Below are 18,932 nucleotides of genomic sequence, written 5' to 3'. Positions count from 1 at the left end.
ACACAGTGGATCAACACCAGCAGATGACATGTCTCTCCAAACCATCACTGATCATCAGTAAATTTTACATTTCATTTGTAAATCAAGGGAGCAGAGTCTGGAGGAAGAGTGGAGAGACACACAGTCCAAACTGCTTAAGGTTTAGAGTGAAGTTTCCACCAATCAGTGATGGTTTGATGTAGAGACATGTCTGTCATCTGCTGGTGTTGATCCACTGTGTTTTATTATCAAGTCTAAAGTCAGTGCAGTTTTGTTTTCCCGCAAAATCTTACAGCACTTCATGCTTCCCTCTGCTGCTGACAACTTTTATGGAGACGCGGATTTCATTTTCCAGCAGGACTTGGCACACTGCCAAAAGTACCAATTGGTCTTAAAATCATATTAAAATTTTCTAAGACACTGATTTTTGGGTTTTCATTGTCTGTAAGCCAAAATCATCAACAATAAAATATATAAACACTTAAAATAGATCACTCTGTGTGTAATACATCTATATAATATATAAGCTTCAAACACAATTTGAACTGAATTACTGAAATAAAGTAACTTTTTGAGATGCACTAGTATATATGCAGTATATACTCTGAATAAATAATAGAATATGAATTTATGTGAACATGTGAAGTGCATATAGCCAATCATCTGTGTGTGTGTGTGTGTGTGTGTGTGTGTGTGTTTGCATCTACAGGGACGTTCTAAGTCTAGGCATCACTTCTCTGGAGCATCAGAAGCAGATGCTGTCAGCCATTCAGACTCTCAGAGCACAAGTCATCCAGATGCACGGCCGTGGAGTGCAGGTCTAACACACACACACACACACACACCAACACATACCAGCACACACACTCTCCAAACGAACTGGAGTGCTCTCAGCGAGGACGGGGAGAGAGACGAATGGACCTCTGTTCCCATAGTGACCCAGTATAGGATGCCCACCGGTAGGAAGATTGAGGGGTGGAGGATCATGTGACCATGAGTACCAACTAAGAGTACCACTGTTCACATTTTTTCTGTATTTCGGCTCTTTTTTCCCTCAAACCTGAACGTTTCCCTGATGTTAAAGGGGCGTTCCAACAGTACCATCAGTCTGAACCATGTGGGCTATTCACTGGATGTCGTGGACACTCCTGTGGAAGGAATGATTTTGGTCCATTTCTTGGACTCCCATTCTTGGAAATACTGGTTCCATGGTTCAGTTTGTGCTGTTTTGGGCCATTTTTTACTACTGCACTGTACTGGATGCCTGATCGGACCTGGATACAAGTATTTTGAAACACTTTAAAGCTGTAATGGACGCAAAAACAGCAAAAAGACGATCAAATGACAACAGCCCATAACAAAAGCTTGTGAATTAGCAGCTAGGAACTAGAAGTTTTTCCTATTTCGGCCCTGTTTTCCCTCAAAACCGGAAAGCTTCCTGAACATCAAGTGTTCTTCCAACAGATCCAATTGTTCCAGCAGTCTGAACAAGGTGAGATACTCTTGGGACAACATAGAGACTCCAGTGGAAGGGATGGATGGTTTTGGTCCATTTCTTGGACTATTTTCTAAAACTTGGGTTTAAACATTGTCCATCTACCTTCCCAATCTTGGAAATAATGGTTGAGTCCATACAGTTTTAGAACATTTACCCTACAGAACTGTCCTGGAATCCTCCTTAGACATGGGCACAGTGGATTAGTCTTCAGGGCCAAGAACTTTAAAGCTGTAAAGGACTCGAACAAAGCCAGAAGACCCTCCAATAATTAGCAGTACTTATTTTTCCTTTAACCTGAACACTTCCTGGGCGTTAACGGATGTTCCAACAGTTCCAATGGTTCCACCAGTCTCAGAAGTCTGAACATTGTGGGCTAGTCTTGGGAAGGAATGGATTTATTTTGGAAAAAATGGTTTTGGTCCATTTCTTGGAAGTGGCTCTTGAAATATGAACTAAATGCTATCCACTTACCTTCTGATTCATGGAAATTATGGTCCAGTGGTGTGATCCATACCATTTTGGGCCATTTACCCTACAGCACTGTCCTGTATGCCTCCCTAGATCTGGGAAACTTTTTTTTCAAGAACTTTGAAGCTATAATGGACTCGAATTCAGCCAAAACAGTGTCAAAAATGTACAATTTTATTTTTGGCCCTGTTTTCTTTAAACCTGTACACTTCCTGAACTTCAATGGCCGTGTCAACAACATGGGCTTAACCACTCCTGGAAATAATGGTTCACTGGTTCCATTCATGCCTCCACAGACCTGGGCACAGTGGATTAGTGGATTAGAACACAGCCAAAAGACAGACGCTCCAAATGCCAACAGTCCTATAACAAAGGCTTGTGAATTAGCAGTTAGCAATTCAGCAATTAGCAGTACGAGCTACTGCCCACAACACTTCCTTTATAGTGGACTGAGGAGGAGCATGTTGCCAAGTTGAAGATAAATAAATAAATCTGCTCTTACAAGCAGGAGAGAACATCAAAACCTTCAGGAATAACAAAAAGAACTTCTACTGATCTGAGAGATCAAAGGAAATAAGACACTGTAAATCCAGACTTTTTATTTATTACCTGTACGACCCCCAAACCCGCGTCCCTGTGTACTTCAGTTGTGTCTTATTATCATTGTCACTTTCACTCACTTTTCAGAAAACTATTCTCTTTCTATTTCTTTCTTTTTTTCTTCTTCTTCTTCACTTTTCACTGCTTTGAAAGACGAACCCTAAATATGTTCACTTCAGACAGAAATGAAGGTTTCATTTATATTATTAGTATTATATTTATTATTACTATTACTACTGCTGCGTCTTCACTGCAGAAGATGCTTGTTGCACTGTAAAGTTTGAGGCTCTCTCAATAGCGTGTATCATATTTATCAGCCTATTTACTTCCGTTTTCCGGACGCTTGCCGACCCTCTTTTTGAACGGACCTGGCTGTGAGCAGTTCTATGGATGCAGTGTGAGGAAAAAGACGATAGAGCAGTATTAAAAAAAAAAATTGATCCTGATACGTTGCCGTTCCATTGGATCGTAACTTTTGATCATGGCTGTGGAGTATATATTTTTTTACAGCGCTTTCAGCAGGTGTGTATGGGTGGTCTGTGAGTGGTCAGTCGCTTGCCTACAGACGGAATTATGTACTGTAGCGTATGGAATATGAAAGTATTGCCCGGAAGATTCGGACAAAAGCGTGGCTTGATGTTGGTATTTTGCACCACAGTTGTTCTTCAGGAAGAGGTGTGCTGAATGTTCTAGTATTATTGAATTTTTGAAGTGTTACTTTTCGCCGTGTACAGTAGGGTGGCTGAGGAGGAGGAGTTTAAGTGTTCTGAGATTCAGATTACGCATAATTTAATGAGTATTTAAGAGAAATTGAAAAAAATAAGAAAAAAAAAACAGTTTTGCATCAGCTGATTCTTTCCTGACAGTGTGAACAGTCAATTCACAACATCTTAATTCACTGTCTAGGTAAATAAGTTAATTGTGTTTGAGAATAGTTTGGATTGAATTAAAGAATCAAAAATACTTACAAAAATATGCATCACTGCAAATGTGTATCATTGGTTTATTTGAATTCAGATTCAAATGTAGTTTAAAAAGAAAACAGCATGTGATCAAGTGTGCACAGTCAAATAGAAGAAGAATAGAAGATTCAGATCAGATTCATATATGTGTTAATAAATGGTTTATTTGAATTTGCTTTCAGATCAGAATTAACTTTAAAAATGGCAACATATGGAATATGTATAAACAGCTGATCTGAATTCAGATCCAGTTTGAAATCCAGTTTGAAATGTGAACGTCTCAAAAATCCCAGACCTAAAATGTGTCTTTGTAGGACGTAATTGTGTGAGTTTATTAGTTTATTTGAATTCAGGTAGTTCAAAACCACCGCGTGTGATCAAGTGTGCACAGTCAAATAGAATTAAGATTCAGATGTTTTTGGATCAAAATTTAATTTGAAATGACAACATGTATCAATATATAAGCATCTGATCTGAATTTAGATCCAGTTTGGAATGTGAACTCCTCAAAAATCTCAAAACTAAAATGTGTATGCAGTTGATTCGCTTTAGGAGACTACTACAAATGCGCAACAGCAAATATGTGTATGAATGGATTATTTGAATTGAAATTCAAATAAATAGAAATGTACTTGAAATGGCAACGTGTAAACAGTTGTAACAGCTGAATTCAGAACCAGATTAAAAGGTCATTTAAAGTCGCAGCACATAAAGGTAGATGAAATGTTGATTTTTTTTTTTCATTTTTTTAATAAGATTCAAATAAAAAATACTACAATTAATTTGCTTTGAAAGTGCAACTTGTGTGAACAGTTGAGTTCAAATCAGATTCGCATCAGGATTATGTTACTTATGATGAACTATGGGAAGAAGTGTTATTTATTTATTAATTAATTTATTTATTTTGCGACGGTTTCTGCATATCGATGTCTTTGTTAGTTTTACTGCAGTAAAAGATGGAATGTGGTAAATGGTGAGTACAGTACGAACATTTCCCTCTTGCTTTTCAAACATTTACATTTACACCCTGTAGACTCTCTCTCTCTCTCACACACACACACACACACACACACACACACACACTCTCTCTTATACATACAGGAACAGTATTGCACTGTCTGACGGCCGTTTACTCTTCCCCCTAGTGAATGATACTGTATCCTCTCTGTGCATTTATTATATCATCAGATCTCTGTTTGATACTGTAAATATGTACTTGAAAATGCAATCTATTTTTATAATTTGTTTGAGAAACAATGCGTTGAATATATCTTCTCACTGTGTTCAGAAGTTTCATCGTTTGAATTAGGAGAGTAGCGAAGAGCCTTGGTTATTTGGAATAAACTGAAGTTAAAAAAAAAACTTTTCTTTTTTTCTTGGTTAGATTTTTTGATGATTTTTACTTGTTAGAAAAAAAAAAGATGGCTGTTAAAATATTGAAATGTGTTATTAAAAAAGACAAGACAAGCACTGCTGGGTCTGAGCCTCTTCTTTTGGGACTGATTCTTTTAATTCACGCTGTTTTGCATGTAAATGTGTCCTCAATTCACCAGTTTATTGTTTTGCTTCACTTTTTGAAGAACATCAAGGGGAATCAGAGGAATACAAGAATACTACAAGAGTTACTGTATGATTCTACTGAGATTCATGAAGATTAGAGGTACTAATAAAGCTGACATGATATAAAAATTGCTTTTTGCTATTTACAATCTGTTCACTTACTTCTAGTTTATAATCTTTATCAGCTAAATGCCTTAAGATTAAAACCACCTGTCTAATATCGTGCAGTTTTGATCACGGACTCCGCAAATCTCTGAAGGTCCCTTGTGCTATTTGGCTGCTGTGTCTTTTAAAGCCAAACTTGTTGAGCCTGGCTGTTAGCTTTGTGGCTAGCCTGTTCCATCCCAGCCATTTACAGTACATATCCACTAGAACTTAAGCCTTAACGCATCCTATTCATTTCAATGGAGGGAGCCGTCCAGTGAAAAAGTTCAGCAAAGCTCAACTTTACGGTTGCCGCTCTGCGTTCAGCAAATCGGGGAAGTGGTAGGTTGTGAAATCACACATGTACGAGCACCATACAAACAGATACCTTTTAACCACAGAGGAGAAGCTGAAAATTAACCCTCTCATGCATGAATTATAATAAACTCAGTCAGGATTTTTTTTCTAAGTGTTTTTATACATCCTTAGGGATGTAAAACATGGTTTGAAAAAAATATATATTCTATCTTTATTCGATAAAGAAATATTTATCTGTCCATTCAAGTGTACTTCATGCATTTTTTGTTGTAAAAAAAACACAAATGTAATTCAGTTATACAGTTGTAATATGGTATTCTGTTGGAATAGTGGAACTGAGGAGGATATTGTGACACAAGAAAATGTCTCTGAACCGTAGAACCTTATAGAATCTTGATTGTGACTGGTATTATCATACTGTATTCTTGTCAAGTCTCTGAACTGTTAAGTGAGCATATTCTCTTATAGTATTTTATAGCATGTGTCATATTTCCTGTCAAATCATGCTTGTTGCTAATTTCTGAGACTATTTTCTATGATGGTTGCCAAAGCATACAGGGCACAAAGCTACAAGACACTGCATGCAGATGTACTTGGTTCTTCGTGTGCTGGCATTTTATACTTTCTTGAGCTGGGGCCAGTGGTTTCCAGGGGCATACTGGATATTGGGGTGCCCTTAGTTTCAACAGCCTCATCTCCTTCATCTCCGTTCCTCAGCCTCAACTCCCTCAGTAACATTTCCAGACTCACCTTCACTATCACTGCTTGACCCTACTTCTCTGCTTGCAACTGTCTGTACTGGCAGACATTCCTCAATTAAAGAAGTTGATTTACAGCCAAAACATTAAACAATATGAATTATTTTAAAAACAACACTGGAAGTAATTGACATTGCATTAAAGTTGAAAAATAGCTAATGATGCATGATGTACAATTAAGTGGACAGATGATTAATCTACAATTCCCTCAAATATAAAATCAAAATTTCGAAAATCTTTACATAATATGTCACCTTAGATGTTACTTGATGTAATTATATATTTTTTTACCTGCAGTGATATAATTTTATAAAAGGTAGAAACAAAAATAGCCAATGTGTTTGGTGGTTTTCCCTGTCTGCCGGCCATCTTGATTTCATTGACTTCTTTTTCCCATTACAATGACCAACCAATGGGATTTTTTTGTATAGGATGATGCAATAGCTTCCACTACAGTGGACTATATGCAGCAGTGCACAAAATTGCAAGCATATTTAAAGAAAAAACAATTTTAAACAGCTGTACACTGTAGTGACCTCTATGCATGAAAGGGTTAATAGAAATATAAATTACAGTGAGGTCGAAGTCTTAAAATTGACTATTGATGATTTGCCTACTTAGGTTTTTAGGGCGTTTTCACACCAGCACTATTTGGACCCTTGATCGTTTGTACGCTTAATGTACACTTAATTCGATTGAGCAGGTGTAAAAAGACTAATCGCTCTTGGGTGCGGATCAAAACATCTCTACATCTCTTTTGGCTAACCGGCTTCAATCAAGCTCCAATCCAGCTAAATCTGTCTGCTGTCTGTTAGCATTGTGCCATCAACCCTGCCAATCCTTTTACTTAACTGTTAGCATTACGCTAACCTGCTCCATCTCTACGGTTCTTGCTGCTACAGTATATAAATGTTTAAAATATTAAATATATATCCTACTTCAAATGAAGTAGTTCATGGAAGTGACGCAGGAAATATAATCTAATATATCCCAGTAGAGTTTAATCACTATTATTGTGGGTGCAGAAGTAATAGTGAGTGTCATAATCTGGTTTAAATGTTCTCCATCTTTGTTAAAATGCAATAATCCGGGTTGCGTGATTATCCGTCTGACTCCTGGTGAAGCCGCGTGCGTGCGCGCGTGCGATTCTGTAATATTTGAGCAGAGCTGCTGAAATTCATTTTTATTACTGAAGCTTTATTGAAGTGGAGAGTTGAGCTTTGAATTAATGAGTTTTATGTTTCTCCCCTCCTCCAGCTTCACACTCTCAGTTCTCAGGTAAACAGTTTCTCATAACTGCGGCGCGTGAGATGCTGTCGCTGTTTCAGAGGCTATAAAAGTACTTATTACTGCGTTCGTGTTGAGCTGTTATTGTAGTGGAAAGGCGGCTCCTTGTCTGGGTCAGAGCGTGTGTGTTAATCTGAGCTGAGGAACACAGTAATGCTTTTGTTCTGAAGGTGTGAGGAGACTCTGCTGCACTGAGCTGTTTCTCTCAGCGACATTTAGGGAATCCTGTTTCTTCCCTGGTGAGAGTGTGTGAAAGAGAGAGTGTAGTAAACAGGAGGAGGATGGTTAAAGAATAAAACAGAGGCAGTTAATACCAAGGTCAGGGCTGTCGAACTCACGGCCCATCCGCCCCAAAGAAAGACGCACCCTCTAACTTTCAGAAGATGCGTTTAATTCTGGTGGCAAAGCACATACTAGCATTAGCGTCGAGTTAGCGGGGTCCCGCAGGTCCTTAAAAAGTCTTAAAATAAAATTGTTATAATTAAGGTCTTAAATTGTTTTATTGCTGTAGGTATTACATTTTCAAATGGTGCGTTTAGTAACAGTGGGAAAGCATATACTAACATTAGTGCCGAGTTACTGGGAAGGGAGCTAAGGTTAGCGTAGAGCTGGCTAACATCAGCAGCGAGCTAGCTAAAATAACTGGGGAGAGATCTAAGGTTAGCGTAGAGCTAGCTAACATTAGCAGCGAGCTAGCTAACGTTACTGGGGAGAGAACTAAGTTTAGCGTAGAGCTAGCTAACATAAGCATTGAGCTAGCTAACATTAGTAGTGAGCTAGCTAACATAAGCATTGAGCTAGTTAACATTAGTAGTGAGCTAGCTAACATAAGCATTGAGCTAGCTAACATTAGTAGTGAGCTAGCTAACATTAGTAGTGAGCTAGCTAACATTAGCATTGAGCTAGCTAACATTAGTAGTGAGCTAGCTAACATTAGCATTGAGCTAGCTAACATTAGTAGTGAGCTAGCTAACATTAGCATTGAGCTAGCTAACATTAGTAGTGAGCTAGCTAACATTAGCATTGAGCTAGCTAACATTAGTAGTGAGCTAGCTAACATTAGTAGTGAGCTAGCTAACATGCTAAAATATTCTTCATCACAATGGAACAACATTGAAAAATGAAAATTATAACAAATAGGAAACATTAAGTTTTCATTTTCAATACAATAAATAATTTTCTTCTTAAGACGTTACAACATTTTTTTGAGCCTTAAATTATGTTTATTGAGATCTTAAAAAGGTCTTAAAAGCATTAAATTTTACTTCTAAAGTAGAGCAAGAACCCTGGTTAGCTAACGTTTCTGGGAAGAGAACTAAGGTTAGCGGAGTGCTAGCTTACATTAGCTGCGAGCTAGCTAACATACTAACTAAAAATACTATAAAAATATATACAAAAAAATGATGAAAAATGATCACTACATTTTTGTCTAAAATTATATTTATTGAGGTCTTAAAAAGGTCTTTAAAAGCATTAAATTTGCAGAACCCTGTAAATAAGTGGTGCTATGTAGTTGCAAGGTGGTTGTTGTGGTATCCAAGGTGGTTATTATGGCCTCACTATAACACTTGATGATAAATTTGATTAAATCATCACAGCAATGTTCTGTAATCTAGATAAAAGTCTTTCTATTCTATAATAAACAGTGAATGAGCAGCTGCCCCAATACTTTAGTCTAAATAGTGAGCAGATTTGGATTCATTTAGGAGGAACAGGATGCTGAGACCTGGGTTTAAGATGCTGTTACATGACAAGATAACATTTTCTAAATGTTTTATCCTCCAAAAGATGGCCTGTCCTGTTCTTTTTTACACACACACACACACACACACACACACAAACACACACAGCAGCTCTGACATCTCCATCCTCCTTGGTGAGTGATGAACTCCTTCAATAGCGCTTCTGTGCACCTCCAGGGGCCAAGCTCCTCCCACTCTGCTCTGTTTGTTTTCACACACACTCTCGCGGTCTGGATTAATCTCCCAAATCCCATTTAGAGCGCTGGCACGCTCGCTGCCCGGATCAAACTTTTGTGTGAGGAAACTTTCCCCTTCACACTGGCTTAGAGGTGGACACTTCTTTTGGAAAGGCTCTTTAATCTGCAGTGTACACACACTCTCTCTCTCTCACACACACACACACACACACTCACACACACACTCTTACACACACACTTACAGAGGTCCTCCTCTCAATTCCTGCGCTGTTGGGAGCCACTAAAGTATTAACTGCCTCTTTTTTCCCTTCTTAACCGTCCTCCACTCCTCTTTGCTGCACTCTCTCCTTCACACTCTCTCTCTCTCTCTCTCTCTCTCTCTCCTTCACGAGTGAAGAAATGGGATTCCCTAAATGTCACAGAGACAAACAGCTCAGTGCAGCAACGCCTCCACACATGTTCAAACAAGAACACGTTTTTGTGCATAAAAAAATAAGAGAGCTCTTAAAAAATGATGAGTTTCTTTGATTTTACTGAATTGAAAATCTCTGGAATATAATCAAGAGGAAGATGGATGATCACAAACCATCAAACCACCAAACTGAACTGATTGAATTTTTGCACCAGGAGTAAAGCAGCATAAAGTTATCCAAAAGCAGTGTGTAAGACTGGTGGAGGAGAACATGACAAGATGCATGTAATTAAAAACTGTAATTAAAAACCAGGATTATTCCACCAAATATTGATTTCTGAACTTTTAAAACTTTATGAATAGAAAACTTCTTCGTTTTATTTGCATTATTATTATTTGGGGTCTGAAAGCTTTGCATCTTTTTTTTTTTTGTTATTTCAGCCATTTCTCATTTTCTGCAAATAAATGCTCTAAATGAGAATATTTTTATTTGTAATTTGGGAGAAATGTTGTCTGTAGTTTATAGAATAAAACAACAATGTTCATTTTACTCAAATATAAACCTATAAATAGCAAAATCAGAGAAACTGATTCAGAAACTGAAGTGCTCTCTTAAATTTTTCCAGAGCTGTAGATATAAAGTCTTTTTTTTTTTTTGGCGGTGAGAAGAAGATATAAAGGATGACAGGTTCTGACAGGTACTTCAGTGATGAGTGGAGAAGAAGCTAATGACCCTTTCTCTGCAGCTCTACACTCGTCTTTACCTGTCAGTCTCTCTGTTATACCACACCTGGGTGATCCACACCATCAGTGTGTGTGTGTGTGTGTGTGTGGGAAAGAGAGACGAAAAATAAAATAAAATAACATATAAAACCCAGTAATAACTATACCCATCACTTTTGAATCATTCTGATAACCAGTATTGGTATTAATTTGATATGGTCTGATTAAAAAAAGGATGACCATTATAATCCGTTGATCGTTGCATATTAATAAAACATCTGTAGACAATTGTTTTGGTGGTTTAACCCTTTGAACTCTAGGCTGTTTTTTTTTTTATCTCCGTTTTTAGTTTTCAGTTCTCTCTCTTTTTCAGGTCTTATAACACAGTAATTATATCAGACAGACACATGCCCTGATCTCTTTTACTCCAGAAGACATACGGCCGCTCAAAAATATCATCATTTAAAATGTAAAAGGAAGCAGAATTGTTATATTTTTCTGGAAGTGATCATGTTTTGCTCAAAATTTTACCAAGCGCCTGTTTTTTTTACTTATTTTTGAATGTATAGATTTTAAATATATTCACACCCAAGATATCTTTTAAAATTGTTTAGATTGGAGTGTATGTGAGTTCAAAGCATAAGAATATTATATATATATAGTTAATTACATGGCTTATTAATTATTACTTTGATAAAATACATGGAGAAACAGCATCAGGCAGAGTTATTTTTTTTCTTGATAATCAATAATCACACCTCTAGGATACATGTAGATACTAAAAACCACCTGACACTCAGAGCAGCCTATGCCTTTCAGTATTTAAATCAGGACACACAAATAAAATAAAATATATACAAAAATGTAAACTTTTTTTTAGTCTAGAAAAATAAAAATTTAGTTTAGTGCAAAATAACGACTTAGTAAAACTGTGCAAGTAAAATAAAAACTATATAAAGTAGTGCGCACACCATACCTAGCTTTAGTTTGAGTAAAGCAGGTAGTTTCACACTGTTTTTTTTTTTTTTCTGTGGACACTTGAGTCTTTATTTATTGATATTATTTGATTTGAACATCATATAAATATGTTTGAAGCACTAAAGGTAAATAATATTGGTTGGGGAAGGAGATTTTTCACTTTTTTAGGTGTTTTTCTCTCAATGGGTTTCTTGTTGATTTAGCTTTACCGCACTGGGATGTGTGGGATCACTATTTTTAGAAAGTTAAGTAAGTAAGCTCCGCCCTTTCTAACCATATATGGATTATGTTTATGTGTGAAGGGATTCCTGAGTAATTAAGCTGAGAACACAAGGTGAGATTTTGGACGTAAAATCCGTCTGTAGGGTTTTAAAGGGTTAATAACATTCATAATGAAATGTACAATATTTATATATATATCATATATACCATCAGACCTCCTCAGAACATGATGCATCCCAAAAATCACCAGCAACCCCCCCTGAGCCCGCTCCAATCCTAAACCCTGCCTGCTCTAACTTTAACCCTGATATCCTCTTAACCCTCACCACCACCACAATCACCACAGTTTTTTTTTTTTTTTTGCCAAACCTCTTAACTCCTCCTCTTCTGCATGCCAGCTCCACTGACTCTAATTCAGAGCTTTAGCTGGACCTCAGCATCCCCCTCTGAGGGAACCCAATCTACCGGGTCTGTAATCAGCTCAGTGCCCGCGCCGCTCTACCAGCCTGCAGATGCCCGGCTGACCCTGATGTGCCGGAGCTGATGCTCTGGATTACAGACTGAGAGCTGGAGGGGTTGAAGGACGGAGCACAGCACAGAGATAACACACACACACACACACAGAGGGTGGAGAGATGGACTTCTCCAGGACTGATGCTGATGATGATGATGATGATGGAGGAGGAGGAACATGAAGAAGATGGCGAGAGCAGTCCTCTGCTGCCCCTTACTGGTGAGCCGAAGCATTACAATAAAACACAAGCGTAGTAAATTTGAACTGACAGACAGATAGATAAATAAACAAGTGCAAAAAAAAAAACACAGACAGATACAATTTAAAAGCTAGAGATTTCGAGAAGTATTTTTACAGAGATGGACACAGACAGACAAAAACAGACAGAGATAGATTAACAAATATATAGACTTAAACTAAAAGCAGTTAGAAAGATAGACACACAAAGAGGCAGATAGACACACAGACAGGCAGACAGAGAGAAAGCCAGACCTTAAACAAATACAGAAAAAGAGAGATACAGACGGACAGACACACAGTGATAAAATCAACCATTTAAACAAACAGACAGAAAGAACAAAAGTCAGACAGAATATAACCAATATTTTACAGACGTACAGACATGCAGGTAGTCAGACAGACAGATAGAGATGAAGTGATACAGTCTAACAAACTGACAAAGACCATTAGACAGGTAGATGGAGAGAAAGACAGACATAAAGACCGTCAGACATATGTATAGACAGAGAGAAAGACAGTGATAAAGTCAAACATTTAAAAAGAAAGCAAGAAAAACAAATAACAGATGCAGGTAGTCAGACAGAGAAAGAGAAAGACAAATACCCAAAGACCATCAAACAGATGTACAGAGTTAGACAGAGAGAGAAAGAAAGAAAATGAACAGATTCAGGTAGTCAGACAGATAGAACGAGATACAAGCAGACAGAGACATACAGACTGACAGAGCGAAAGAGAGACAGAAAGACCATCAGACAGATGTACAGACAGGTAGACAGAGAGAAAGAAAGATAGAGAGTCTGGCATTTTAAAATAGTTGTATAGACAGACTGATGGACAGGCAGACAGAGAGACAGAATAAAAGAAAGACAGATATTTGAACAGATACAGACAGACAGGTAGAAAGATAGAGAGAAAAGAGAGAGCAACAGGTGTTTTGTAGATGGATGGATGGACAGCTCAATAAAAAATACATACAAATATTACACAGATACAACCGTTTATAATATAATAATAATAATAACAATAATAATAATAATAATAATCGATCTGATACTTACTTTGTAAAAGTGTAAAGTTTATTGGTTTAGTTGTAAAAGAGTTTGAGTTACAGTTTTATATTTTTCTTATTGAGATTTCCCAAAACCACTTTATTAATCTTCTCAGAGAGCGACTGCTGATCCGGGGTCAGTTATTCATATTCAAATCGTTATAAAAATGAATTATGAGCAGATTTATGTGCGTTAAAGGCAGTGATGTGGATCAGAACTTATTCACTCCTACAAAAACTGATAAACGAAGAGTCGAACATACCCGTACTTCCATCTCTAATCATCTCTAATTCCAGAATATTCCAGATTATTCCTATCAAAACCCTCTCAGATCTCCCGACCCCCACCCCCCCTCCGCTGACCCCTCACTCCCTCCAGCGGAGGCCGAGGGTCTGGGCGATGAAGGAGAAGATGTGGGTGTCCTCCAGGATGGCCTTGGCGGTGGGTTTGCCGGCGCCGTGGCCGCTGCGGGTGTCCACCCGGACCAGCAGGGGCTGATTCTGGTCGGGCCGGCGGCCCACGCCGTGCTGCAGGGTGGCCGTGTACTTCAGAGTGTGCAGGGGAACCACGCGGTCGTCGTGATCCGCCGTCAGCAGCAGCATGGCCGGGTACGGGGGACCCTCGCTGTCGGGTTTGGGGAGGTTATGGAGAGGAGAGTACCTGCAGGACAGGAGAATGTAATTATTTTAAAAGGATCTTGGATTGTGGGAAGACTTTATAATTTTATGCAGGTTTTATGCCAAGATTTGAGCATCCATAACCTCTGTATATAATTCAATAAAACACTCTATTTTGCAGAAAAATGTTATATATGAAAAATATGCAGTATTAAAAGTTGGAATACACTTTCTGATTCAATGTTTCTTTCGTTAATTCTTTATTTAATTTAATTTATCTACATTGTAGAATAATATTAAAGACAAGACTATCAACAAACTATCAAAAACACATATGGCATTATTTAGTAAACAGTGTTTTAAAAAGTGTTTATCCTTCACATTAATTTCATCTATCTATTCTATCTATCTCATTAATCCCCTGATCTAAACCTGATAAACTGAGATGGTGATAGATAGATAGATAGATAGATAGATAGATAGATAGATAGATAGATAGATAGATAGATAGATAGATAGATAGATAGATAGATAGATAGATAGATAGATAGATAGATAGATAGATAGATAGATAGATAGATAGATAGATAGATAGATAGATAGATAGATAGATAGATCTTCACATGCTGCTTAAGGACCTAGTTTAAAATGAGATATTTATATGGGCGCTGAGTGGTCGTTGGTTTGAATCCCGGTCATGCAGCTTGCTATCAGCTGCTGGAGCCCTGAGAGAGCACAAAATTTGGCCTTGCTCTCTTTGGGTGGGTACAGTAGATGGCGCTCGTTCCCCTCATCACTCCTAGGGTGATGCCAATCAGCACAAGGCTGCGTCTGTGAGCTGATGTATCAGAACCCAAAACTACCGGAACTTCTACAAAAGTATTTTAAACCCTGGTATCGATTTTTTTTTACTACAGATTTTTGGCATGTGTAGAAGACAGATCACAAAACACAGAACTTTCTTGAAGCTTCAGCTCAAATGTAAACTTGTTTATGCATTAAATAATTTCTGAAAGCAGCAGGGTTTGGTGATCACTGCTCTAGAACATTGGTTGGGCCGTGGTTCTCCAAGTGAATAGAAAATAGTTAGGAAAGTTTGTTCGTACTTAATGAGCCACTTAAACTGCTCGGGGTCGTCAGCACAGCCGTAGTCGGTGGTCCAGGCGTGGCCGATGGTGAACTTGTGGAACTTCAGCATGTCCATCACCCCCACCTCAGCCACGGCACAGCCGAACAGATCCGGACGCTGGTTCACACAGGCGGCTGGAATGAGATGAATTCATACAAACATACAGAAATTAAAAATAGAGTTAGAGCTTGATAGAGGTGTGTTAGATTTTTCCTTTATTTTTTGCCATTTAAGCTTTTCAGGTCCAGTCATAAACCAGAAATGGTATAAAATTCAGTGTACAAAGCAGTACATTTAGCAGTAAATTGAAAAAAAGTAATTGTATTATTGTAAAAAATAATGAGTATACTGCAAAAGTATGTATGAAAACGTCATATTTTGTTAAAAAAAAATTAAGAAAATTTAGTAAATAAAGTAATTCATGCTGCTATAGCAAAACTTGCACTCTGGACTTCATGTTGCTGCTACCTGTCTACTCTCCCTATTTATTTTTATATTTTGGGGGGGTATTTATCTTACCCATATATATATATATATATATATATATATATATATATATATATATATATATATATATATATATATATTTTTTTTTTTTTTATTATTATTTTTTTTTTTTAATAACAGCTTTTGGGTGTAAACTGGATCATGAGATCACAATTTCGTTCCACCTCAGGCACCACATATGATGCGAATGACAATAAAATCTCCTTAAATCCTTGTAATTCAAGTAATTCATTGGTTTGCATTTTTCACATTTTTAAATAAGTAAAATAGAATGTTTGGCTGTGTATAGTAATATTTTTCTTCCATTTTCTTACTAAAACAGTGTTTTTTTATTCATCAGCATTCAGGTCTAGGTGAATATTGATGTTCTTATAATGCTAGTGTTTAGCCCATTCGCCTCCCAGCACTGGGGTCTTGGGTTCAAGTCCCTATCTGGGTGGAGTTTACATGTTCTTCCAAGGACTCTGGTTTCCTTCCACAGTCCAAAAAACATCAAACTGATTGTAAGAAGTGTCCGGACCCTCTTACCCACGAGTAACCCCCCGTTGGAGGCTCCGTTGATGGCGATGCGGGTGGAGGTGGTGTAATTCTCCTTTATCAGGTACTCTGCAGCACACTGGAAATCATCAAAGCAGTTCTGCTTTTTTCCCAGGGTTCCCGCTATAACACACACACACACACACACACACACACACACACACACACACACACTCGTTAAGCTTTGTCTCGTTGCTAACAGGCAAAAATCCGCTGTTTTATTGCTGCCACTGAAGTTTAAGAAGGGTTTTCTTTTTCCATTACCATATTTTACACACTATAAGGCGCACTTAAAATCTTTTAATTTTCCAGAAAATCATCAGTGTGCCTTATATAAAGGCTCTCTTTTTAAATAAATCTGTGCTCTTTCTAAGTTCTCAGTGTCAGATTTTAAATATCAGGGCTCTCAGAATTCTACCAATAAAGTGTGAGGCTATTTTGAGCTTGTTAATGGTGTAAAAATAGCTATTTGTATTTTTTTGGATGGGCAACGTTATTCCCCCACAGGTGGGATTTTCCATTCCACACCAGATTTCTCCTTTAACTCATGGACATCAGTTATTAAATGATAAAATAAAAGATACAATAAGGCTGAGCTGCCAAAGGACGAGATTTACAATTGCATTGTTAATAATACATTTACAATTTATCATGTCGGTAGTGATTTTCTTAGGAAATAAACACTTGGGCCTGGACCAGCAGGGGGCGCACTCACACCAGCAGTAAAACGAAAAATATACTGCCCTGCTGTTTAAGTGTGTTCTGTGACACACTTCGATTGTTTATACAGCTCTGGAAAAAAATGAGACCACTTATGAGTTTGATGAGTTTCTTTGATTTTATCAAATTAAAATCCTCTGGAATATAATCAAGAGGAAGATGATGATCACAAACCATCAAACCACCAAACTGAACTGCTTAAATTTTAGCACCAGGAGTAAAGCAGCATAAAGTTATCCAAAAGCAGTGTGTAAGACTGGTGGAGGAGAACATGATGCCAAACAAATATTGATTTCTGATCTCTTAAAACTTTATGAATATTAACTATTTTGCAAATAAATGCTCTAAATGACCAAATTTCTAATTTGTTTTTTTATTTAGAAATGTTCATTTTATTCAAACATAAACCTATAAATAGCAAAATCAGAGAAAATGATTTAGAAACTGAAGTGCTCTCTTCATTATTTTTCCCCTGAGCTGTATGTAACCTAGTGTTGCTATCCTGAGTATTGCCCATTGTATTTACTAATTAAAAGAATGTATGTTTTATTCATTTGGGGCATTTAAAAATATATATATTCCAATTTTAATGTCTGATTATCTTGATAAATAAAAATTGGAAAATAACCAACTAAATTAAACCTAAAATACTAACAAAAATATAATCTAACGAATTTCAAGAGATAAAACTTAACACAACAATAGACTAGTATTACAAAAGAAAATAAAGTGGGCAGCGTGACGGTTCTAGCGAAACTATTAAAATGTAAATACACAACAGAGCACCGTGTACCACATAAAAAAACAGTTTAATATCAGTAAGCATAGCCAGAATTCATTAATACATGCAGCGCACTGGATTATAAGGCACACTGTCGATTTTTGAGAAAAATAAAGGATTTTAAGTGCGCCTTATAGTCTGAAAAATACGGTAAAACACTGATCACCTGCCCACCTGACATCAAACGATAAATACTGTATATATGATTTAGTTCCAACGCTGGAAATTCAGCTGTAAACAGTAAAATCACTGGAAGCATCAGAAGCTGTTTGGTGTGAGGGCATCATTAAAGGCTTTGTGTGTGTTTATCTCTCTTCAGGGTGATGATCAATCAGCAGGACAGTATAATTGTATCTGATGATTTCTGCAGAAGCAGCAGATCTTCTCCTCTCTGGAAGCTGTGGAGCGTGTGCAGCTGCAGGTGCAGGTATCTGCGGTTTCAGGCTCATCACTCTTCTGTCTCATCACTAATCTTGTTTTGAGTGTGTGGCTGTTAACTAAAGCACACAATGTGATCGAGTCGAGCCAGAGCCAGAGCGTTAAGGTCCAATCAAAGAGCAGAGAGATGTGATTGAAGTGGTGAGCGGATGTACCTTTGTGCCAGGTCTGCCCGTACTCCCCTCCTCCTCTGATGTTGGCCACAGCCAGGATGCCCCCCAGGTGCCTGACGAAGAGCAGGTTCGCTGTACTACACACACACACACACACACACACACACACATAGGGTGAACACACACACACACAATGATTACACTGCAGGAAAATATACATATATATATATAATTTTATATATACTAGTACATCAAAAAAAATTGCATTTAACCCTTGTGTGGTGTTCAGGTCTGTGGGACCCGTTTTCATTTTTCATCAAATGATACTAAAAAATATTTTTTCTAATTCAAACTCATTGGCATTGGCTCATTTTTTGTGAAAAACATATATCAAAACACATTTTCCATAAACACACACTGTACACCCCCCCCTCCCCCC

At 37.6% G+C, this 18,932-nt stretch overlaps 2 protein-coding genes across 3 annotated transcripts in view; one reads left to right on the top strand and one right to left on the bottom strand.

Moving 5' to 3' along the window:
- Nucleotides 1–4,977, top strand: part of LOC103043304 (ephrin type-A receptor 7) — a 194,765-nt gene extending 189,788 nt beyond the window's left edge. For both annotated transcript variants that reach the window (XM_022676106.2, XM_022676117.2), the window contains exon 17: nt 689–4,977. In XM_022676106.2, coding sequence (XP_022531827.2) covers nt 689–803 — 115 coding nt within the window. In that variant the 3' untranslated portion in view covers nt 804–4,977. The remainder of the gene's footprint in view (nt 1–688) is intronic.
- An 8,679-nt stretch (nt 4,978–13,656) lies between these two features.
- Nucleotides 13,657–18,932, bottom strand: part of LOC103043612 (prolyl endopeptidase) — a 27,809-nt gene continuing 22,533 nt past the window's right edge. The window contains exons 12-15 of the mRNA XM_022676127.2: nt 18,536–18,630; nt 16,433–16,564; nt 15,375–15,531; nt 13,657–14,311 (exon numbers count right to left, since the gene is read on the bottom strand). Of these exons, the coding sequence (XP_022531848.1) occupies nt 14,017–14,311; nt 15,375–15,531; nt 16,433–16,564; nt 18,536–18,630 (679 nt within the window). The 3' untranslated portion in view covers nt 13,657–14,016. The remainder of the gene's footprint in view (nt 14,312–15,374; nt 15,532–16,432; nt 16,565–18,535; nt 18,631–18,932) is intronic.

Source organism: Astyanax mexicanus, chromosome 19, assembly GCF_023375975.1.
Source record: "Astyanax mexicanus isolate ESR-SI-001 chromosome 19, AstMex3_surface, whole genome shotgun sequence".
NCBI classification, from domain to species: domain Eukaryota; kingdom Metazoa; phylum Chordata; class Actinopteri; order Characiformes; family Acestrorhamphidae; genus Astyanax; species Astyanax mexicanus.
This window is presented reverse-complemented; position numbering and strand designations above follow the sequence as displayed.